This window comes from Ctenopharyngodon idella, chromosome 2 (assembly GCF_019924925.1).
Source record: "Ctenopharyngodon idella isolate HZGC_01 chromosome 2, HZGC01, whole genome shotgun sequence".
In the NCBI taxonomy this organism is placed as follows: domain Eukaryota; kingdom Metazoa; phylum Chordata; class Actinopteri; order Cypriniformes; family Xenocyprididae; genus Ctenopharyngodon; species Ctenopharyngodon idella.
The window spans coordinates 20034001-20059035 of NC_067221.1; the positions used below are offsets into that span (position 1 = coordinate 20034001).

The 25035-nt window shown below is 36.9% G+C and overlaps 1 protein-coding gene across 1 annotated transcript in view; it reads right to left on the reverse strand.

Moving 5' to 3' along the window:
* Positions 1–456: 456 nt before the first annotated feature.
* The window catches only part of bcl2b (BCL2 apoptosis regulator b), a 46727-nt gene continuing 22148 nt past the window's right edge, over positions 457–25035 (reverse strand). The window contains exon 2 of the mRNA XM_051867908.1: positions 457–5452. Coding sequence (XP_051723868.1) covers positions 5315–5452 — 138 coding nt within the window. The 3' untranslated portion in view covers positions 457–5314. The remainder of the gene's footprint in view (positions 5453–25035) is intronic.

Genomic DNA, 25035 nt, shown 5'->3' on the forward strand with positions numbered 1-25035 from the left:
GGATGAACTCGCTCCTCAGGGAACTGTCTCTCTCTCTCTGTCTGTCTGTCGCGCTCTCAGTCACCCTTCATTTTACCGCATCATGCTTTTCACAGATTCAGTGGTGTCTTTTTGAAGAACGCCATGAGCTGAAGAAAAAGAAAGAGCGTGTGAGGAGAGAGATTGAGTGCGAAGTGAAAGCTGGCCTGCGGGAGTCATTTTTACACGCATGGCATTTAGTGGGATGAGGGATTGGAGATGTGACGTGCTCTGGGACGTCTTTGAAGTTGAGGGGACACGGTGAACAAATAACCCCCCCCCAGTGCTCATGGCCATTGTACCTACTGTATCTGCGTTCGTGTGTATCTGTGCGTGTCCTTCCCTTTAGTGACTGTGACTGCAACACACTGCCTTCTGATGTTTGTTTGAATTACCTCACAGAAGTATCACCATAAATCAGTCATTTCACGGAGGCAATGGCGTCTTAAATTGTTTTATTGAATCTTAATTTGTTTGGCAGGAACAGAAGGACTCTAGACTCTAGTAGCTTATTCAAGCAGTGACACATGATCATACACAACAGCATGGTGACTTTGTGTGTCCTGTGCATTGCTATCACATAAAGAATAGCAGCTTTTCTTCAAAGTGAAATTGCTCCAGGTGTAACAACAACACAATACAGGATCATTCAGATACAGACATATAGTTTGTGTCTACTGTACATTATGACCTTTTTCACCTTTATTTTTGAATGTTTGTATGTATGTGTTGCTCAGAGAGTGCTCATGAAAGATCAACGCGTTCAATACAGTCTAGTGCAGGAGTTCTCAACTCTAGACCTCAAGCTCCACTTTCCTGCAGATTTCAGCTTCACCCTTGATCAAACTCACCTGCCTGTAATTTTCTAGTAAGCCTGAAGACATTGATTAGCTTCTTCAGGTGTGTTTGATTAGGGTTGGAGCTGAGCTCTGCAGGAAAGTGGACTTTGAGGGCCAGAGTTGAGAACCCTCAGTCTAGTGCAGGGGTGTCCAGTCCTGCTTCTGGAGGGCCACTGTCCAGCAGAGTTCTGCTCCAACCCCAATTAAACACACCTGAACAACTAATCAAGGTCTTGCTAGGCATACTAGAAACTTCCAGGCAGGTGTGTTGAGACAAGTTGGAACTAAACTCTGCAGGACAGTTTGGTCACCCCGGCTGTAGTGATTGATGCATTTGTTAATAGACTAATATAAATTTCTTCTGTTTCAACGCACTCAAATATAATAGTGCAAAGAAAAGTCAATTTATACAGCATATTATATATTTATATAAATTACATAACTTTCCAAACATCAAACTAAAAGACATGTTCGAAAGACATAGTATTTTCTCAAGCAAAAGCTCGATTTTAACACGATGGTTTTAGTAAAACCACCTTTAGTGAAGATAAATAAAGCTGAATTTACTTTGAGACGTTAATGGATTTAATTAATGTACAAAATTTAACCGTGATCTGAAATGTGACATTTAAAACCTACTTGCATACTTGTAGCACTGAAGTTTTTTGGTTAAACAATGGAAAAATTATTTTCTTAATCATTATGTTGTTGTGTTTCTCAATAAAATATTGCCAAATCCCTAAAACAAGATAAATCGACTTGAGAAGCAAAAATGTGTAAGATCTTAAGACTTGTTTTTAGAGAATATATCTTGAATAAGGTTAAGCAAATAATTGTTTCTTGTTTTAAACAACCCTCTTTAAATTGTTAAATACACTGTAAACCCTAACGCTCAAAATAATTAGTTGGTTTGAGTAGGACAAACTTAAATTAAACAAATTAGTTCAGTCAAATCAACTTTTATGAGTATTTAGAACTTTCTTTTTCTTTCAAGTTCACAGAACTGATATATTTTAAGTAAACTGAACTGTTTCATTGTTTTGAGTTGTATTTATTTTAATTTAGACAAACTTAAGTTTGACTGAAACTGGGCTGGGATTTCTATTTCCCAGCATGCTTTGCCCATGGCACTCGAAAGGGAGAGTAAATGCTAAAATTAAGTATTATATAATGTTTTTTTTGTGCAAGATTAATGTTAAGTGGGAGATTTAGTAGTGATTATTGTTTTGTTTTGCTAATTTAGAAGAGTTTCTGTTAATGTGGGTTTTTGGAGAGTTACCATCGGTGACAAGTGCACTCATTCAGCATGTGCTATACAATGCTATTGTAATTAGTTAGCATGAATTAGCTTGTTATAGCTAGCTAAGTGTACACAAATAAAAATGTTTACATTGAGGTTACATGAAAGTTTTAAGTTAAATGTATGAATTAGTGTACTCAAACTTTTCAAGTTAAGAACAATTCAAATTTATGAGTACAAAATAAAAATCTGCCAGTTCTGCTTACTTAAACTTTGAATTTCTTAACTTAAAAATTTTGAGGCAACTGATTACCTCAAATTTTTTGAGTTTTGCCAACTTATTTGGGCTTACAGTGCATTTACAAGAAAAACTATTATGTGTGATTGGTGTGAGAAAAAAAATCATCTTAATATCTTTCATTTGCTTTTCTTGTAACATTTCCAACTTAAGCTTCATGAATTTTCTCCAAAGATCTTAATCATTAAAATGTTATGTTGACGTGTTAAAATTGACTTATCACTAGTGAAAATACAATAGCAGAATACATTTTAATGGGCTCCAGTTAGGATGTAAGACGAAAAATAAACCGCTACAGAAACAGTGACTACATGAAATTAAGTATTAATATTCATGACATCGCCACACAGAACAGGCAATTACATTGTAATTTATAGAATTTATCATTTTTACATTAAGCAGCATTGATTCAGCAAATTAGGATCAAACTTATGCTCCAAATCTTTCAGAGAATCTAAAACCTAAAAATGAAATAAACTCTACGTGATCTTTTAAAGTTACAGTTGGATGATTGTTTTAAGGTACCTAAAAATAAATAAAGGTGAAATAAGAATTAAATCTATCTGTTAGAAACAATTTAATAAATGTTAGTGTCAGAGAAAATCGCAACTGTAAACTAGAGACAAACAGCAACTATTTATGACACTATAGTAACCAGATAAACTGTTCTTTTTGAAAGCTAACTTGTTTTACATAAAGCTTCGATCCTTTCAGACAGGTTGACCATGCTACTACATACAGACATGTCAGTAGAAGTTCCTCTTACACGTGTAGTCTGTTCATCTGCTTTGCTGGACATGGTTGATTTCCAGATTAATCTATCAACCACCTATTAAAACACTGTATATGTATTTTAGACAGTATCACATTATAAAATGAACATACATCCATAAAGGCAGATAACAAGTAACATTGACTGATTCAGGATGTAAGATCTACTGAAGAGGGCACCCATTTCTCAAAAGTTCATTAGCACCCCATACAGTGCCACTGTCTGTAGAGGAGATCATAGGTAATGATGCAGCACATGACCTCCGATACTACATCAAGGCGAGCAAACATTGAATAACGTCACCTTCTTGGAACGCTGTAAGTCCCTTTGTTGTTCCAAAGTTTCATTTTGGTTCCATGTGAACTCAAAGGCGGCCGATACAAAAGCACCAAAGCTGGATCCATGGCACACACTGTATACAGTTGCTCTTGTCCATATGTTTTGGTCTTAAACTTTTCATTTCCTGCGTGGCAATCCTTTAAACATGCGGCAGGATTGTGTTTAAGCATGCTGTTTTGGGAACAGACATCAGGAAGATTGCACATATAACTGTAAACACCAAATCCAAGGAACACAGAATGGATTTCTACTGCAGATTTCCATTTGTTTATACTGAACCCAACTGATCCCTGAACATGATGCTTTGAAAATTAAATAATAATAATAATAATAATAATAATAATGAAAAATCTGGACCACTAGGGGAACTTCATGAAAGCATGTCCCAGTCACATTTCACCCTAAATAATAAACATTAAATTTAAACAATTACATTACAGTAAAAAAACGTAGTGGGAAATGTGCTTTATATATGTCAACGGCGGTTTTAACTCGCATTTGGTGCTTGGCAAGTGTTCATTTTAGGCCCTGTACGTGTGTGTGTGTAGATTTTTTTCAGGATTTTCTGATAAATAGAAAGTCTTTTATAACTTAATAAATGTCTTTAATGACACTTTTGATCAAAACACCTTGCTAAATAAATATATTAATTTCTTTTTAAAAAATTGCATTGACCGCAAACATTTGTACGTTTTTTTTTTTTTTGTATTGTTTTTTTTTTTTTTTTTTTTGGGGTGAAATATGACATGGACCTGCTCTTGACAGTTTTGAGATCCACCCAACTACTTCTTGTGGTGTATGAATGAACATTAGTGGACAACAGTGTAGTTGAATATTAAAGAAGAATAAAGCGTTGTTTCTGCGCATACTGTACAGATAGAGGTCTTTTGACATGCATCTGTTGAACATGTCAGTAAAGAGTCTAACTTAGCCTCTCTCAAAGTCTGAAAACTACTTTCCCATTCGGTCCTCTTTGTTTAATTTTTGACCCCAAGCACTTCAAGGAAACCCTTCTTAAGCCCTCAATAAAGCTCTTTAAATTGCTATTGCTACAAAGAGAAAATGGCTTCCCACTATCCATTTTTCAGCTGTTCCATCTGGAAATCAGTGAGCTCGAGATTTCTTCAAAATCCAGTGGCTAGAGGGACATCGCCTTAACGTTCATGCCATTTCTCTCTTTTCCTTCTCACAGTTCTTCTGGTACTTTCTTACACTATGAAACAAGGGTGGCGGCAATAGCACAAGAAACGTTAGTCTGAATTTGGTAAAAGACAAGCTACAATTAATCCTACAAAAACAACAAAGGTCAACGATGGTAGTTTAGTGCAGATTGTCTCCTAAAATCAATCTGACTGTTAAATGACATTTGGAGAGTGCTGGTGTCATCAAAAGATACTTTCAATCACCACAGATCTTCAAAACCTCCAGATGTTTTTTGTCCTTTGCATTTTTCCATCATTTTTATGTATAAGAACACTAATATCCGATAGGTGCTACAATCAAAACTCACTTTGAGATCTGAACTAATTCTGCCAATGACACTGCCGCCAATGTCTCTTTCACCTCATTATTCATCTTCTCTGCCATCCTCTTATGATGGGTCGGCATTGCATTCATTTCCTGTCTTTTCTGTCTTTGTGTTTGAAGGCAGAGAAGAAAGACTTGTAGAGAGTGGGAGAAAAGCTTTGAAGAGGAGCAGTCCTGGGACATGGATGTCTTCTGGGGAAAGCGGAGGAGGGGGTTTAGACAGAGCGAAGAGAGTTGACTGGAGGGAGAGAGGGCAAGCGAGTAAAGGAGGGGAAGGTTCCTCATTTCTGAGCAAGGTAGGCTCCTATGGTCAAGCCAACGGCCCCGAGAGCGGCTAGACCGAAGACCGTTACTATTGACGACCACGAGCTGCGAAACACTGAGTCCCTCTGCCTGCTGTAGAGCTCCACAAATGCCTCCTGATGAGAGAGAGAGAGAGATTTCATTAAAACAAAGCATTTCATTAAACATATAATTCATGATGTTTGCTAATGCATCACTAGTACCATTTCTTTTACTTCAGAAAATGTAACAGTCAACTCTATACTTTTAAAATCACATTTGATAACAATTTGTGCGGGTAAATGTATGGGCTTTTTCAGATATTTCGATCTAATGGACAAAAAAAGCTTGTGCATTTTACATATGATTACGCATGGAAACGACAGAAAAATATACGGAGAAAATCAGGAATGGTGAGAGAACATTGTGCTTGGTACATTTTTCATCTTCAAACCAAACTTGCATCTTCAGCCAACAAAGTTTAAATCCCATCTGGTTAGCGTACTTCCCATAATGTCCCATATTCCCATAATGACCACATGGGCGTTTACACTACAAAAGCAATCCGGTCGAATGCATTTTCGATTACCTCTGGAAGTGGTCGAAAGTTGAAAAGCTCAAGACCCCATTTACACCTGTATTTACTGTCATCCACTTGTGATTCTTTCGACCAAAACGCATCTTAATACCAGGTGTAAACAGAGCCTAAATTGGTTCACAAATCAGTTTGAATTATTTGTTCAGTTTCCTGTGCACACTGAATTGTCTGAAGCAGTTTCTCACTCGGAGGAAATTTAAGAACATTAGGAGCAGTGGCCGTGGACATAGTCAATTGAAAGCAAATCTGCAAACGCATCCTATTGTTTGTCAGCGATGAAGATCTTTATTAGGCCTAGTTGAACATCTGTGTATGCTGCCTGTGAACGATTCCACAGGTAGGCTATAGCTCCATTCGATTTAATTTCATACAGGCAATACATTTTACAACAAACAGATTATGCTAAGTACACAATACCACTACTATAAAGTATGACATTACCAATTTTTTGGATACCTTAATTTATACATTAAATAAGCTGCCATTGTTAAGAGAGTATAAAATGAACACACGCCAAAACACAATCTGTGGTTATTGCGCAGTGACGGGTGACCTGTTCGTCTTGAAAAGGAATGCCTTTGCTTAGACGCAGTTAACCAGTTTACACGCGCCTGCAGAAATATACATTTTGGAGAACAAACAGAAGAAGTGCGTCAATGTATATTTGATCGTTGTTAGCGTTCAGATGTTCAGACTAGTCTGAAAAGTTTTTTCTTAAAGAATGGTCCTAACTTTTTAAAGTCAGTTACATAAAAATGTAGATCCATCTAATTTGAATCAGAAAAGTAAGACTGATTACCTCTTGTCTAACTGCTGGTTGGTCAGACTAGTTCTTAAGACAAGTCTTAACATAGAGGCAAATTTTATGCAACTGGCTGCAGTAATTGCATAAATAAAAAGTGAAATACTTTAAATATCAAACTAAAACTGCTAACATTTAGGCCTAGTTCTACAATATCAAAGTCTACAACATTATCACCAAAGTATCACAATTACAAGACAGCATTCCATTCAAATGTTTTGAATATTTGCAACATTCTCTGGCTTTTATAGAGTTTATGCTGTATGTAAAATTATAGGGAAGCTGTTTAGTGTGTTTCACCTACCGCCCCCTAGTGGTAAGAATGCAGTCAATGCATTCCATAGGGAGGGAGAGATAAACATACTCAATTTAAGAGCTCTAGGTGAATGAGCAGAGCCTTCCAGAGTCTACATGTACATCCCAATCTGTACTGCCACATACCAACAAAATATGTGAAATATAATCTCCACTTCACCTCATAAATCAGACCAACATTTAGGAAACTAGTTTATCTACACATGTGTTAGTTTGTAGTCTCAGAATGTTTAGCGTCTTTAAATCAGAGCAGAGAGGATGTCCGCTAATATGACGACTGCGGGCAACCGGGCGGATAGAGGAAGTGGCATCACGAACCAGGATCTTTTTGTTTAACAGGATGTGCATACAGCTGAACTTGGGGAGAGTTCCTCCTGTAGTTCCTCTCCAGAGGACAAAACTCAGCGTGTTGGAGACTATTAAAACATACCTATCTAATAATTATTCTAAAAGCAGTAGACAAAGTATCATTATAATGGACTTTATAGACATTTATCAGGTTTTAACATAAAGGAATATTAGAAAATGTGCATAAGTGATTCATACAGGTGTGCCGTATAGCTTTTACTACATATTACCATACAAAAAAAGCATATAATCTCAAAAAAAGGACAAAAGAGCATGGTTTTCATAGGACAAAGCCATATGATAGCTTCATGTGAGGAACAAAATACAACTAAAATTTGATTTATGTGCATTTAGAGATGTCGAGATGCATCACACCAGATCTTGTCAATGGAATCAAAGTTTTTGTTCTAGTATGTTTCAACATTTACATAAAAACTGACATAATGTGTTTAGTCACAAATGTATAGGATTTAAGAGATTATTTGTAAATGATGGGTTACAATTTTGGTCAGGCGGCTTCTTAAGACAGTGCTGGACTGTTCTTATGATACTTCATTGGGGCTTTAATTGTGTTTTTGTCATTTTTGGAGTCTTTGTCTCATTAACTTTAGTATCAGAAATCAGAGCTATGTCATTCTGTTAAACTTCTCCTTTTGTATTCCATTTAAGAAAGAAAATCATACAAGTTTGGAAAAAGAATTGAAGGTTCATTTTGAGGTGAACTGTCCCTTTAAATTGATATACGGGAAGTATTTCCTTTTATTCTGAAGCTTCAGAGGGTGCAGTCCAAAACACCAGAAAACTATTTCCTCTCATCCTCCCTTTTATGTAGTCTGTGAGAGACACAGCACAGCTGAGAATAAAAATGTGACTTCCTTAAGGAAGCCTCTCAGATGGGTAACATTTGTGTATCTCTATTAACCTCTGGGTGTTTTCTCTGTGAGCCAAAACCACAAGGGATCATCAAGTTTTTATTCAATAGCCATGCAAGCCAGGCTGTATTTGTTGTACTCCCTCGTCACATTGTGTACTCCCCTGATGAAACCAAGGCACGTTTCAGGTATTAATTAGTAAACACTGCATGCCACCCACCGTGCAAAGTGTTTTATGAGGGGTTTTTTTTTGTTGTTGTTGTTGTTTTTTGACAAGTCACCCTTGTTAAACTTCACACTGAAAACAATGTGAAGCGAGTCACTGCAGTGACAGCTCTTTGTGTGTGTGTTTGCATAAAAACCTTTTTATATGTTCGCCCACACATACATTCCAGTCCAAAATCTCCTATTGTACGATATGCCCACAATCGATGGAAAGTCCCTTTGAGAGAACAGGAGGAAACGTTTGGAGAACTAAAACTTGCCCAAAAGGTGGAGACAGTTCAATGTTAAGAGGCCACAAAATCCTGGAGACTTGTTTTCATGTGCCAGCTGATTTTAAGAGCTCTAGATGTGCTCAGTCAAGTACTTGGGGACACATGAGTTAAAATACAAGCAGGAGTTATGGAAGGCTACATTGATCCATAGAAATCTAAAGGCATAAATAATCTAAAGAAAAAGCTTTTGAAAGGCTGCATTTCCAAGAAGTTCTTCCTTAACAAAACTTTCAGCAACTGAAATAAAATATAAATATTAGATGAAAAACTTAAACTTAATGAATACAAATACATTACAAACGTAGGGAGGTCATGTGACAGCACATGATGTGTTCTATTTCGCTTACTATTTTTGAAATATAGTAGGCAGTGTACAGTATTGCACATTTTTATTCAGAAAGTAATAGTATTTTGAGTGCTTTCTTGACTCCATGCGTGTGCTGAAAATCACGAGATCTTCGGATGATGGGAGAGAGTCAGGTGGGCATCATGGGACAGGAGCGCAGGAACAAGCGTCACACTTTCATCATTCACTCAGTCAGGCCTTAATAAACTCACTCACACACACATCACATGTGACTTCTCTTCTGGAGTGTAGCGTATATTTTCCATTACCCTCATGTTGATAGATAAATACACTTCCAGAAACTGATGGCTGTCACAAGATCAGATATTCCAATGACACTCTTTTTGCAAACACTTTCACTCCGGAAGATGCAGTGAACTACTTCACAAGAATTTCTTGCTTTATACTTGTTGTTACAGTACATAGGACCTAAGTAATATCCTGGTAAGTGACGTGACAAAAAAGGACCAAACAATACAATAGTATTATATACATAGTTCAGTCATGAAACTCTAGATGGTGCAGGCTGATGATAATTACAGCATTAACTACTGGCACAGGCTGATTGGTTCATGTCACTTCTGCAGCCAATGAGCTTGTTGCGCTTACATTTAAATGGCTGGTTACATTCACTATAGCAGTTTGCAGTGCGCTTCAGAGTTCCTCTAAAAGCCTTCCACCTTCCCCAGCTCCACCTGTATAGATCTGCTATGGGTTTTTGATATATGCTATTTGTGCAGCAGCACTATGTCTTACTCGCATCGTATCGGCGTATAAATTGGCAGTAGCATTTCCTGTACTTGCTCTACAGCAGTAGCAATTCAGCAGCAGACCAAATACATTAACATTGTCATGGCCATTACCATGCTAAAAATCTTCCGAGAGTTGTCATGATTAAACGATACCATGGGAATGCAGTGGTGTTCTCTGAAGTACTATGTAAATGCTGTGGTATATATAGTAATCATTCAATATAAGTCTGTCAATTGATTCAGAATTTTAATGAAATTATAAGATTAATTAATTTAATTAATAATTATTAATTGCACATATGAATATTTCTTTAAAAATCCCCCAAATTAACATAATTCAGGGTGTGTTCACACTTGGCATGTTTGGTTCAATAAAAATGATCTCCGTACGACTGATCTGTTAGTGCGGTTTATTTGAATAAATATGAACACTGCCATCCGAACCCTGGTGCGCACCAAACGAGCGGAGCGAGACCCCTGAAAAGTTGGGTTTCCGTCCATGTCCAAACGAACTCTAGAGCGGTTCATCTGAAAATAGGACATGATGTCACAAAAAGGACAGAATGTTCAAGCATAACTGGTAAGCATTAATAGACATTACAGCAAGTGACTTTAGAAGTCAATATATTGTTTGTGTACATTTACATTTTATATTTTGCATTTCATACAGGACAGTCAAGTTCTACTACAGTGGACATGATGGAACAGAAAAGCCCAATACACAAAGTTCTCTTTAATGTCACTGTATGTTGTAACATAGTTCTCCAAAAATGAAAATTGTTATCATTTACTCACCCTCATGTCCTTCCAAACTCGTAAGATGTCTGTTCATCTTTTTAACACAAATGATAAAAAAAAACTTTGACACTTTAAAAAGTGCGTAAAGTTAATTCATGTGAAAAGAGCGTTTCAAACAAGCACATTTAAGGAGCTCTATGAATGTGCATTGATCAATGTTTATATGTAAATAAAAGCCCTAATTAAATCCATTCATGATTGTGTATCTTCAGAAGACTTGAATTAAATGGCTTGATTCATATGGATTAATTTTACTATCTTTTCATGAACTTTTTGAAGCTTAATAAGTTTTGGTGTGATGTATTATAATGTATAGAGGGACAAATCAGTTTCATTAAAAATATCTGATGAACGAAAATCTTGTGGGTTTGGAACGATATGAAGGTGAGTAAATGATGACACAATTTTCAATTTTGGGTGAACTATTAAGATCTGTCGTCACAGAAATGACTGCAATAGCCAAACCTGTCAATTAGAAACTCATATCATATAAATCGGCCATATGGTGCATATCTATCAAATTACCATCTGATAACATCAATGTATCATGTTACCACTACAGTATTTTTTTTTTTCTGTGACAAGGCTATTATTCAAGATGATGTCCTTATGACTAAGAACGTCTACATCTTAATTGTTATAACCAAAAAAATTGCACTTTCTTGTTTTACTTAAAACTAAAAAAGTACCATAAAAATAAATGTCATAAAAATTTCTCAGAGTTAAAAATTTGGGTCACTTTCATCTTTTCTTGATAATAGATTTTGGGATGTCCTCTACATGTTATATAGGTCAAAGAAGTAATGGGCTAAATGAATTATTCTTCATTATCCCATTTTGAAGCTGCTCTTCCCCATCTTGTGATGTGATGGCTGGTATTCACTGGAGTGAAGGAGTAATGCTTTCATCAGCAGAAGCGGTTCTTAAGGTCAGTAGGACTGCGCAGAAGCTTAAGACTCCCTCTCCATACAACCAAACAACCATGTCCCTCTTCTTTCAGCGCATGCCACATGAAATCTGGAACATTTTGGTGGAAATCTGCTTCAGCTCTCTTTCTACCGTGTAAAGCCCACACTAATGAAAACTCCCTGAAGGCTCCCACAGGAGAGTGATGGGGGAGTCATTGTCCTTATGCCGCAGTTGCCAGAGTTCTGCGGCTACAAACCCACATTATTTGCCAGACTTGTGTTTTCTCATGAACAGAGAACTTAGGGATGTGGGGCCATTTCCCTAGAAACAAAACCTTCCCTGTCATCATGTCAAATAATATTTTCCAAAAAACAATATAATGCTGGCATTTAATGACGGTTTATCAAATTACAGCAATGTGTCACAATTCTAACAACAGTAAGGGGGTCATCCTGAATTAAAACAACATTACAAAAACAGATGGAGTGCAGCCTTTCCTTGATAACATATGCTGCAATTATTTGCCAATTACATCAACTGGCAAAATTAGCTAAGTAAAAATACACAGTGAGTATATAGTATATTTCAGAAGATGTACTTTAAATTAGATAGCAAAAAAAAAAAAAAAAAATTGGATGAACACAATCTAGCTTTTTCATAATTTCATTGTGTCTACATCATTACTTTATCCTTATGAAGAGCAATATAAAATAATGTGCAGAATCATTTAGCTTATAATGAGGAACTCCTGAACTCTGTTTGACCCTCTGAGAACAGGGCAGGTTTTTACATGAGTTCGTAGATATTAGCGAGAGTTTGAGAGGGTACATATTGTAAATAGAACCAACAGCCAAATAATCTAAGTCAAATCCTGCAGATAAATGGCCATGATGTGGTGGAGATCAAAAGCAGGTCTACACAACAATCTTCGAGATCAACCAATGGTTTTAAAATAAATAATGTAAATAGACTCAACAGTGCACACCTCTAGACATAACACAGTTTGACAAAGCAGGTGGTGATAAGTTGCACCCTAATCCTAAACCATCTTTACATGTTATGGCAATGTATTTTTCAGCTTACATAGGCATGGCACAAAAAAGCAACAAGCGATAAATCACATCTTTTGTGATTTCATGCTAAACTGAGTTTTGTCCTAACCAGCCGCAATGCGATAAAGAATCATGGAACAAGAAAAAAAACTTGAGAGGGAAGTGTCCGGATTGCTTTAGAGGTTCCCATGAAACAAACATAGGTTCCAATGGACAGATAATTAATTCACAATATTCTTTACACTGCACCTGAGCATCATCCATTGTATGACAGTAACAGTGGCTCCTTTGGATTGTAAAGATTTTAAAGTTGTGATGAAATGGAAGTTCACCCATCTATTTTTTTTATTTTTTCTGCATTTTTTTTTTTTATTTTATCGTAAATGATTCATCTATGCATGTTTAATTTTTTTTAACTAATCTTTTTTTCTTTTCTTTTTTTCGCAGTTTGTAATCAAAATGTCATAATTCAATCTTCCGGTGAAAACGAGACTTCTCTCTGGTGACGTATGCCAGAGTTCTCAGTAATTTAGGGTACGTTTACACAACAAACAAAATACTAAATACGGAAAAATTTTCTTTTGTGTTTTTTGCTTACAGACGTCTACGTTTTCAAAACGATCCCCATTTACAAACTCCGTAATATGCTGCCAGCCCAGTAGTTGGCGATGTCACTTTGTAAAGAAACACTACACACCTATCGACTGAACACATAATAAGCATGTGCATGACGTCACCGTTTTCACATCGTTTTTTAATACTTGCTTTTTGAATCCTGTTTTTAAAAAGTTTGTGTTTTCAGGCCCAGTTTTCAAGTGTAAATGAATGGCCAAAATGTATAAAAAGTTTTCAGTTTTAAGTTGAAAATGGTGTTGTATAAACAGCCCCTCAGTCTACTTAAACTCCACCCCATTCTTACAATCAACTGCATTCAGATCTGTCTCCATCCAATCAGCAACCATTGATTGGACCAAGAACTCGCTCTACATTGTTTTCTCTCTCCATTTAACTCTGATGTATGTCACAATACAGAAGAAAAGATCTGTTTCTATTTCAGTTACATATCAAGTCATCTAAAGCATTGTATCTCAACCTTTTTGACTTCCAGGCCCCCAAATTGCCAACAACTAGAAAGACGCATATTCATTATAAAAATTACTAAGAAATATCTTTATTTTAAGTTGTTTTTGCTTATTTTAATGCTTGTTTTGTCTTGTTTCAAATAATTTAAAATCATTTTAAGTCATCTTGAGGCCATGGAAGTTTGTTGGGCCCCTGGTTGAGAACCACCGATCTAGTGAGAAATCTGTGCAATTATCAATATTTTTGGTCCATTTTCCTGAAAGAGAATTCCAAATCTTAAATGTGTATTTATGTTAACTTATATGACAAGTTAATTTTGTCAACTTGTATACAAGAGTTACTTTAGTAATACACTAGCAATTGGATAATAGCAAAGCAAACACACAGACAAAAACCCACAAATACCAGTTCTGATTTCATGACAGTACCCTGCAAATCTTGAAAACTCCCACCATGAAGCCTATTTTTGTCAAGTTGTTCTACATGGCCCCATCCATAGCAAATTTTAATTGCTGGTTTTTTAATTGTCACATTTGCCCTAATTGGCTACGTCTGTTGCTTTGGGCAATATTTCTCTTTCAGTGAGAACAGAAAAATTACTTTACTAGTTTGAAGCTTGTCGCATTGTGCCTGGTTAGGACACAGTGTTGAGCAATTTGTGGACTAATTTCCACAGAGAAAGAAACAGCCAGCTTGCTTCACACAATAAGGTCAGCAAGCCAGTCTCAGGGGTGTTTGTTCACCTGGCTGAGTGGCAAATTGATGACAGAGGACTTAAATTTTGCACTCACTACCAAGATAGCTAGGCATGTCAGCAAACTGGTAGTGAAGGACACTGAGCCCTTGGATAAACTCAAAAAAAGTGGGGGAGGGAAAACCTGTGGCTATTGATTCGACATGACTACCGGGAAAAAAAAAAAAGAGCGACAGTGCTCCTGCCTTACAGTTAATTAAACATGACAAGCATACCACAGTAATCGCAGCTGCCGTATCACATGCACCTGCATATTCTTCTGAATAACTAGGAGGTCTCAGAGAATAAATGAGATTGCATATACCATTTTAAATCAACCCAAAGCATTGGACTTGAAGCTTTAGTATAGGTACTGTAAGATGCACACAATATTCTCCTGTATATTCAATTGTTGTGTTATCACATTTCATCTGCATGACGCTCCGTGCATCCTGCACACATTGTCATTTCATTGTGTTTTCCAGCGGCTGGCAGGTTTCCAGAAGAACACTGTTAGTATTCATGGGAAAACACCTGAGGCACCTGAGAGCCGAGCTGACTTGGCATAAGCTGCTGCAGTCTTCTAAATTATCTGCAATTGGACCTGTTCCTCCACATAAATATTCAAGTAAGCGTCAGTGCTAGTGTGTGCACATACACAGAATATCTCATTGGGCATTCATGCTTCACTGAGATGAAGAAATGTGATTTTTAATGGCATTTTGCCAGAACTTTTCACAATAGACATTTCTCATCCAAACTAACTGCATGTAAATCAAAGTTTGGGGACTAAGCAATGAGTGACGGTCTTTTAATTTTGGATGGGAAGCCAGCAAGGAAAAAAGACAAAGGACAATGAACAATGGAAACCAGAATGTTGTTATAATTGAATATCATCCCCTGCTTATTTTCTGCAGAACATCAATCCAATATGACCTTCACTGAAACAATGATCTAATTCTTGCGCAGGCTATTGTCTGTAAAAGATTCAATTAGATCAAACTTAATGCACCACCTGAAGCGAGTAGACGAGTTTTTAAGGGAATAGCCATTGGTGCCAAGGTGTCTTTTTTATCTATGAAGATGCTAAGAACAGAAAGCATAATCTACGCAAGCATGCATATGTAGATGTAACTGCTTGTCCAATGCATTGAACATAATTACATAATATAGGCCTATAGTTTAGTGTTCTTGTATTACTATGGTAGTAACAAATCTTAGCACTTAATAGGCGTAGCATAGCAAGATTCTCTTCAAACTGTTGCTCCGCCATGAAATGTACTTTTGCAACAAATTATCAACTGCCTTCTAACATGTTTCAAAATGAAATTGAAACTGACTTGAATTTGAACTACAATCATTTGAATTTGGCACATACAGTATTTTGGTTTTTAAAACATGAACCAGACACAAGCTAGTCTCAGCCTCAGTAGCTCATCAATTGCCTGACAGCAACACAACTCCAAGGAGTCATGATGCATATTTATCAGTTCACAAGTACACACTTACAAATAAGTCAGAAAAAAAGGTACGCTGCTGTCACTGGAACATATTAGTACCTTAAAGGTACACATTAGTACTTTAAAGGTGCATATTAGTACATTAAAGGTACATATTAGTACTTTAAAAGTACATATTAGTACCTTTTCCCTTTGTACCTTGGAGTACTACACCCCAGTGACAAGCACTGTACCTTTTTTTCTGACAGTGGGGGAGAGGGCTCTGAGCTCAGTATTTGGTTTGGAAGTAACCAGGTGAGTGTGAGGAGATGGGGTGGTGGAGGGATGCTGAAAACTGTCAAGGAATCATGGGTGAGTTGACTGTGTTTATATAGAGGCCTGCAGTCATGCTGATTGGGTACATATGTTGATTACTGATTGTTGACTGCTGGTTGAGATGACGTGATGATTGGATAGATTATTTGAACGTGCTCCTCCCGAACTTTGTTAATAAAACATCATTTAACAAGGAATAAAATCTATATTCTGTTTCGATTTCAAGCATTCACTGAGACTCTTGCATCATTTTTTTCCCCATACAGATTTATTATTGTTGTATAATCTATTTAAAACAAACCCACCCTAAATGGTACAGAAAAATAAGTAGTTGTTTGGTCGCTGTACTTGTCAGTCAGTTGGTTTCTTCCTGTCTAAGTGGAACTTCTTGGCCATAATACCCTGCGATGAGCACCAGACTTTGTGCCGCAAGACAATAGTCTGGCTAAACGATCTTAGACACAAGCTTGCAGCAGCCACATGGCTGTTTTAAAACAGTGTCCACCTGGGACTAAAACTTGCAGGCGGGGCAACCAAGATGAATATCTGCTGACACAGCCTGAAGCCAAAAATCATTGGGCCATCTCTGTACAGCAGAAAACTAGATGACAATAGAGCTGCACACCAAACCATATACAACATGTTCATTGTGTGAAAAGTACCTGATATTTATATTTACACACGTGCTTCATGACCATTTTTAATACTTGGAAAAGCCTGAGGAAATGCACAAATAAGAGCAGACATTGTTGTGTGAAATAAGCTTTCAATCGCCCCACCTTGAATAGTGATGACGGAGGTTAATGCATTGTTAGCGGTGGTCTGTGCGTGGGTGTGCTGCCCTTTCCCTGAGGAGAAGAGAAGAAAGCAGCCACCCCCGCTATAAATAAACAGGCCAGGCCTGGCAACTAATCTAATAAAAATGTCCTTATTGTATCTGCCAAGAGCCGGCAGTCCGAAAGGGCAGGCGTGGTGCATGTGGAGGCCGCAGATATTGGCAAAAGATAGCTGAGTCATCACCTGGTCGAAGGGCGTATGGAGTTGGATGCCGATTCCAATCTATCCTCCTTCTACAGGCACTCAGCAATAATCAAGCTAATCAGTGTTGAGCTGAGAATTTATAATGACAAAGGTATCCATCTTCATTCAATTGATCGAGGGCTGCAGACTTAAAGTGAATTTAATTACTGTGCCACCAAAGAGAATTGCAAAAGTAATGACTCTTTCCCTAACAGTCACCCACCTATCATTAGTCAGACCAACAGGTAGTCCTGCCCCAAAAATGGTTTGAGTATCTCAACTGAAGTCATTTAACTGTGGTAAAAAAAAAAAACAGTGTCTGCATCCAAGTCCTCACTAACTAGTGAGAGGTTGCATGAAGTAAGTTGCGTATCAGTTGAAGGCTGAATCAATTTGAATTAGGGCCCGTCCACACTGAGACGAGTTTAGCTGTATACACAAAAATTTTGTATCATATAGGCGTTTCGTCCAAACAGATCCGCTGTTTTCAGAAGGCGAAACCGCTATTTTTTTAAACCGGGTCCCAGAGTGGATAAATCTGAAAATGATGCCCTTGCATTTTCATGTGTACAGCCAATCGGTATATTTTGTGAAATGATGATGTCATCACCCCACGTGTCGACCCTAGTCAGACACCGCTAACAGCACAAAACAGCAACAACAACAACAACAATAGCGGACTACATGCTTGTGTTTGTGCTGCAGAAGCCATTGAGCCTATTAGCTTTACTAAAATAAAGCTTTATTACTAAGCTTTACTATAGTTTGTATACAGCGTGCAAGGTTTCTGCGCATGCTCCAAGTCTTATTCTCCATTTTTAGTGTATCCCTGTGGCAGAATTACAGCGCCACATACTGATCTGGCATGTATACTACATCGTTTTGAGCCGGTTTCAGTGGTTTCATGTGTACGAGAAAAAAAAACGATTGGATAGGGAATGCTCCGGCTTCGTGTGGATGAAGCCTTAGAGTGTCTTCCAGGACCAGGGGCCAGATTCACATTTATTAAGATAATATATTATCTTATTAAGATAATAATTATATGTTTGTAAGAATGCCCATATGTGCAAAAATTGAAAAATTCTTTTCAACACATATTTTCTTAAGAAGAATATGATAGGCATTAGTATTGTTATCTGATTGTATGGCAGTTCTTGCAGAAGACTTGATCAACATAATGGAAGCCTCAAGCTGTCTTTCTGCACTGGCTGCAGATTACCAAAAAGAAGACTAAGGCTACGTTTACACTAGTGTGTTTTCTTTTTAAAACGCACAACTTTTGCTATGGTTACACCTGGTGTCCACACTACTGCAGAGTTTTTGACCCTCGAAAACTGAGACTTTTGGAAACACTGCAGACCCCAATTTAGTTGAAAACTCTGGGGTTGCGTTTCAGTGTAGACAGACCAAAACGGAGACTTTTGAAAATGAAGGCGTGGCTACCCACATTCACTCCCTGATTGGGTCTTTTGGATCATTGCTTATCCTTCCCTGATTTGTCAAGCCCCCATCATTTGACCATTACGACAAAGTCGCTTTAAGACAAGTCATTTCACTTGGCGGCCATCTTTGAAACGCCTCTCGGGCATCCAAGTGCAGCTCCTATCTCTTTGAATGGGGAAACATCAAATTCTCTAAAGCTGTTTGCCAAGCTTTCGATTAAATTTCATATTTGAAATCACCAATGAAATCTGACAACAACTGTCTCATAAATTTTGTTTCTAAACACTCAAATCATGACAAAAAACGGTATTTTTCAGGCTGGATCAACCTAATGCGCAGTCCTAAATGCGCGTCTCTTGTGCCTCATTGCGGAGGCGCACGTCTGACTGTTTCTATAGAAACCGGAGCTTCTAACGGCCACTGCAGTGACGTGATGACTTTACCAATCAGCGTCTGGCTCTTATTTAGAAGGCGGGACTTATTCCACCATATTGCACGTTGCAATTTCTCCCATTCATAATAATACGAGTGGCGCGTCTTGTGTTATTCTATAGTCTTTGATTACGAATAACAGACCAGCCTTGACGACCGTGTAAACAATAACATGGAGACGGAGGCCTGCTGACTTTGTTGTCATTTTTTGCAGCCATTGTGCAATTAAACTCTTCATTTTGTAATACTGCAGATGCCTACGTGCGCAAGAGACAAGCTATTATTAAAGCAACATACCTGCATGCCCAGTGTGCATGAATGGTCATGTGACATGCGTTTTCGGTCGTGTAGTGTGGACTGAGATTTTTTTCTGAAACGCAGTGGAAAAGCCAGTATGGACGAGGATCGTTTTCATATAAAAACGAAAACGAAAAAAAAAAAAACGAAAATGCACTAGTGAAGACATAGCCTAAAAGATTAGAACATTTTTAAGAAATGTTTTTTGGAAAACAAAATATTCTTAACTTTATTTTTTAAGTTAGATAAATAAGAAAATAGCAGTTAAGATGAATTTCATTATAAAGAATGTTTTGTGAATCTGGCCACAGAATTAATTACTGGTCAAAACATTGAGTTTTGTGTCAGAGATTTTGGTTAAAACTGTCAAAGTTTTAGTTAAACTGACCATACACTTATGATTCATTTGATTAGCATTAAATTTTTCTTCTAAAAACAGTTGCGCATCAAGGAACCCCCTCAAATCCTCAGGGGTTTGGTTCAAGCAAACTGAATCAGGGGTCATGATTGATGCGGATGCAATGGGTTCAAATTCAGTTCAAACCTTCCATGTGTGAAAATGACATAACAGTGGATGCATTACATCTTGTGACCATAACCGTTACACTAAAGATCAAACCAAAACATCAAAGACTTTTAGTGTGAGGATCTTTTGTTTCATATATCAAGAGCATCATTTCAGCTTGCATGACATTTAAGTAGGTATAATGATGTACAACTACCTGAACGTCTTCAGGTCTAAACCCATCAATCTATGAACTATACTGCACAAAGAGATCAAAACAGTAACCAGTTTATTTCAAAAATATAGCCATGATTTTGTTTGAACATGGTTGCCTTTACTAATATGTAAAGACTCCTACCTCTTCACAGTGTGCCTTTATTTTGAACAGCAACATTAAGTGAGGGAGAGGAAGAATTCTTCACTTACACGCTTAAATGCTTTCGGAATTGACACTGAGATAACAACACATTAACCATGGAAAATATAACATACTCCTGTGGCCTGTTGGGTCCTGAGGGACAAATAGGTCCAGTGGAGGAGTTTATTTACTGAAGTACATTAATAGTACTAGGACTCTACAGTACAGTGTGGCCATTTCAGTCACATTTGCAACTGAAAGTTATTGCGAGGACTGCAAAAACATTTAGGGCAAACAAGCACTGTGCAACAGTTATGTTTCACATTGTGACTGGCTGCTTTTCATGCCTTCAATCAATAAAGCAAGTGCAAAACGTTTTGTGCAACACAATATACTTCAGAGATTAAATATTGTGTTTTTGTGTATTTATGTATTTAAGTTCACAAGGCAAAACCTCAGTTAATCCGACCTGCTGTTTCTTAGCAGCCTGTCAAATTAAATTTGGATTATCAGAAGCAGGGTCAGAAATTAAATAGGTTTGGGGGAAAAATGCCACCAAAATTAATCAAAATTGTCCCAAAAATTCAAGATATGCCTTTTGTATGAGTTGTTTTTAATTTGAATAACATGATATAATTAAGCAATATCACATGAGCAAGAGTGCTGTTTTCCCCAAATATCAATGTGACATTGATTTTATACAACAGTTCAAAAAACAAAAAGTTAATATTAAGTGACTTACATTTTAGACACAATATTGTCTGTTTTCGCCAACGAAAATAGTTCAAAACAAAGCCACAGCGAAACCACTGCACAAACACAGCAGGGTTTTTTTCTCTTTGATGAATGAATCTGCATTTTTGAATGAATCAGGTAAGTCAATGATTCAATGAACCATTCATAAAGACAGTTGTTGTGTGCTGCACAGACTGATTGGTGTATGACATCAAAGTACAGTGAGACTGATTCAAAAGCATACAGAGGCGTCTGCTCTCTAATCACTCTCGCGGTACTTTAATGTCATACACCAATCGGTCTGCGCAGCTCCGCTTCAAATTGAACACACCTAGTCCCTTGCTTTGTTCCTAAATGAATCAGCTGTTTTGAACGAATCAATTGAATGAATGATTCAGTGACAATTATTTCTATAATTTTAATCATTTAATATTTCTGTACTCAAAATTTTATATTTAAAACATTAATATCATTACATTGTTAGTATGAATGTAAATGCATTCATGTCTGCTCTAAAGCCGCATTAAACTGACTGTGAATATTAATAAATGGCACTTTAATAACTTGTTTCTTTGCCACCTCTGCAGTGCAAAGATGGATTTTGCTGATACTGATTTCATTTTATTGCCAATAGCCTGATTGTGTCTTATCCTAACTGAATTTTTTATTTTAATTAAAAAATGTAAGCGTTTTTTTTTTTTTAACCTTATTAAACTTATGTCAACTTTCATGTTAAATACATGAAAGTTGACATAAGTTTAATAAGGTTAGAAAAAAAAAACCGCCCTTACTAAGGTAAAAATGTCCCTGGAAATTATTTTCTGGGGGCAAACATTGCTCTGTAATGGGAAAGTTAATTTCTTACATACTTTAAATAATGATCTTTAAATAATGATCAGAGCACAGAACAAGTGCTCCTAAAAAGAAATGTAAGCATACAGCCCTAAGTACATTTATACACATTAATCTTATTCTAACAGTATAACAAAGAAGAAAAGAGTATCCCATTGTTTTCAAGGTGACCCTATTACGATCTCTGTCTACTTCTTTGAAATTATAAACAGATTGCAAACAGATTGAAACAATTTTTTTTGAATATGATGATGTCAAGCTGGGATTTTGGAGATTCTCTTTGGATAAATGTTAGAAAAATGTTGGGCTTTGAAACTTCAGGATACTAACTGGGACAACGCTTTCTCATTCAGTGACCCAGGAATTCAGAAAGTTCCCATGAAAAAGGTCTATGTTGTGTAACCACACTGTGTTGCAGCTAACTTTTCCATGGTGATGCTAGCATTATACAGATGCCAAGTCAGTAACCAGGGATATGCCTACAGCAAAGCCAAACGCCTGGTTGCCAAGACAATGATGGCGAGATGACAGCTTGTTGAAACATCTCAAAGTTCAAAGTGCAAGGGTTTAGTGAGCCATGGTTAGTCAGGGAAATACAAATACAAAGACATAAAAGCTTCAGGATTTATTGGTTTTGTAGAGGAAGCAACTTATTGTAATAAAGAATAATCAGCACACCTATCATTCACCTATCATTTTGAAGGTGCACTAAGTAACTAAGATTTTTACATTTCCTGAAAAAAATTTAAATGAAACTTGCATGCAACACTTATCACGATGCTGTGCGGTTCAGAAGGGTTTCTATGGTTGCTAGGGTATTGCTAGATGGTTAGGCCCTTTACTAACCCAAGAATATCCTCTATGATTTTCTGGTCTCTAGATATAGATAATGTTTCACTGGTCTTCAGCTGTCACAAACACAAAGCCTCTCTTATCTCTTTTCCACCAGAATAGTTTGCATACTTAATTGATTATAAATAAACCATGGCTGCATATCAGCAAAGTAGGTGGCGATATGCACAAAGGCTGCAATGCGCCAAAAAACTGAAGAAGAAGATGAAGAAGTTTGCGATCTGGAGCCAGAGCCTTGCTGCGTCCCAATTCAGAGGCTGCATTCTTCGAAGGCCGCATTCGAAAATCGATTGCATCACCGTAATTATAACCAGTCTAAAAGAATTGCGCTTCCCCTTGTTTGTGCAGGCAGTGCGTCACTTCTGGTTTGCTGTTCACAGTACCGAGAGTGATTCTTGTGAACCGACAGCTCGCCTAACTGTTGGAACTCTCATCTAAGGGGTCCCATCGGGAGAAATCGAATTTGCTCAATTGCATGTTTTGCGTGGTGGGTAAACACGCTGCTGACTGTGTTAAGTTGTGACCTTACGTCAGATATGAACGATCAGCCGCAGATTCGTCAATTCCGAAAGCCTGTGCAATACCTCCATTACAATTAAATGTGAACATAATCTCCTCCGCTTTAATACCAGTTACAGCGTGAAATAAACATGAATAAACATCTGAAGGTATGTTAAAATATACAGTACAACTTACCGAAATCCGTATCATGTCTTGTGTAATAGCTCAATCAGTGTTTCGACCTCGGAAAGACGTCAATAAAACAGCTTGTATGTCACGTAACGTCACATTTCCCTCAGAAAAACATATTCAGTGACCATAAACTCATTAGTCAGCTAGAAAAGTGAACTCTAGAAAGCAGCATTCTGATAAATACGGCTATGCACCGTTACATATTCATTATAATGTTCTTCAATATTTAATGCATGTTTGAATAAATCAGTTATGAAAGCGACGATTTAAATGTTTATATTTAAAAAAAACAACAACAAAAAAACGAATTGGAGTAGAAATATGATTATGTAATTCTAAACTTTATTTATTATAAAAAAACATCATTGAGTGTAATTTAAGTGTTAGTATATAGTTAATTTTAGTTAATTTTAACCTTTAATATTATAGTAAAGTAGTACCAAATGACTCCCATGTGTAGTTTACAGCATTAGTTGAGTTTTTTTTCCTCTAGAAAATTTGCCATGTACTGTAACTGATATACATCCAAAATAATCGATATCGAATCGAATCGTAATCGAATCGAATTGAAAGCATGTGAATAGAAATCAAATCGAATCGAATCGAATCGAATCATGAAAATTGTGTCAATACCCAACCCTAGTCAAAGCATCTTAAAAAAGAAAGGTGATGAAAATTTGGAGCAGAATATTGTTGCGCTGTTTTCAAATATGGTGAAGGCTAGAATATTGGTTGATTTTAATTATTACAAATATATGGACGATCTTGTTACCTTTGAAGGTATTTGGTGTTGCAGTGAGTCTTTGTGTTGTGTTTTTGAAGGTGATTTGTTTTTTACCAGTCAATTCCTAGTGAACAAAATCAAGTCCCGTCCTACCATTGTTCTTGTTTGTGAAGCTGTTTCATACAGACATACGTCACAATAGGGAAGAAAAGACCATCACAACTTCCGTTTCATGCCGACTTTAAAAGCAAAAGTGTGATTTAATCATTTTGTGGAAAAATTACTTCAACTTTGATTCACTGCACTCAAATGAGTCTTATTCAAAGACTCAGTGTTCTCATCCATCATCTTTGTGGTTTGAGTATTTAATGTAAAAGAAGCCAAACAATACAGAGCATGAAGCCATAATGAATCCATCAAATTAAAAAAATAATGAAACTCCTCCATGCTCCACAGAGTGTACCCCTATAATCTAGTCTCTTCTGGAGCTCAACCCACTAATAAAGTCTTGATAGTTTTGGCAACAGATGTTCAAAAGTTATTAGCTATTGAAAAAAAAAAATCACAATCTCCACTTTTATACCTTGAACAACATGGAATGAACCACAGATTGCGTCTGGGGAAAGCAGTGACTAAAGATATTAGATCACCAGTTAAACAGTTGTAAACAGTAATCTGCTTGAAGGAACTCGACCTCCCTTGACAGGCAGTTCTGTAGCACTACAATAAGGTTCTTTTTCATACCAGGTATGAGTTTGAGAAAGATTTTTACATACAGTACTGAAAGTTTCATAAATTCATATTAATAAACAGAACATAATAGTTAAAATGGAAAGTGTTATATTTTCCAATGTTGAAATACTTTGTCCGAAGCCAGTTTAATGTGCAGAGACAACTACAGTACAAGTAAACCATTCATCTAGTAGTAG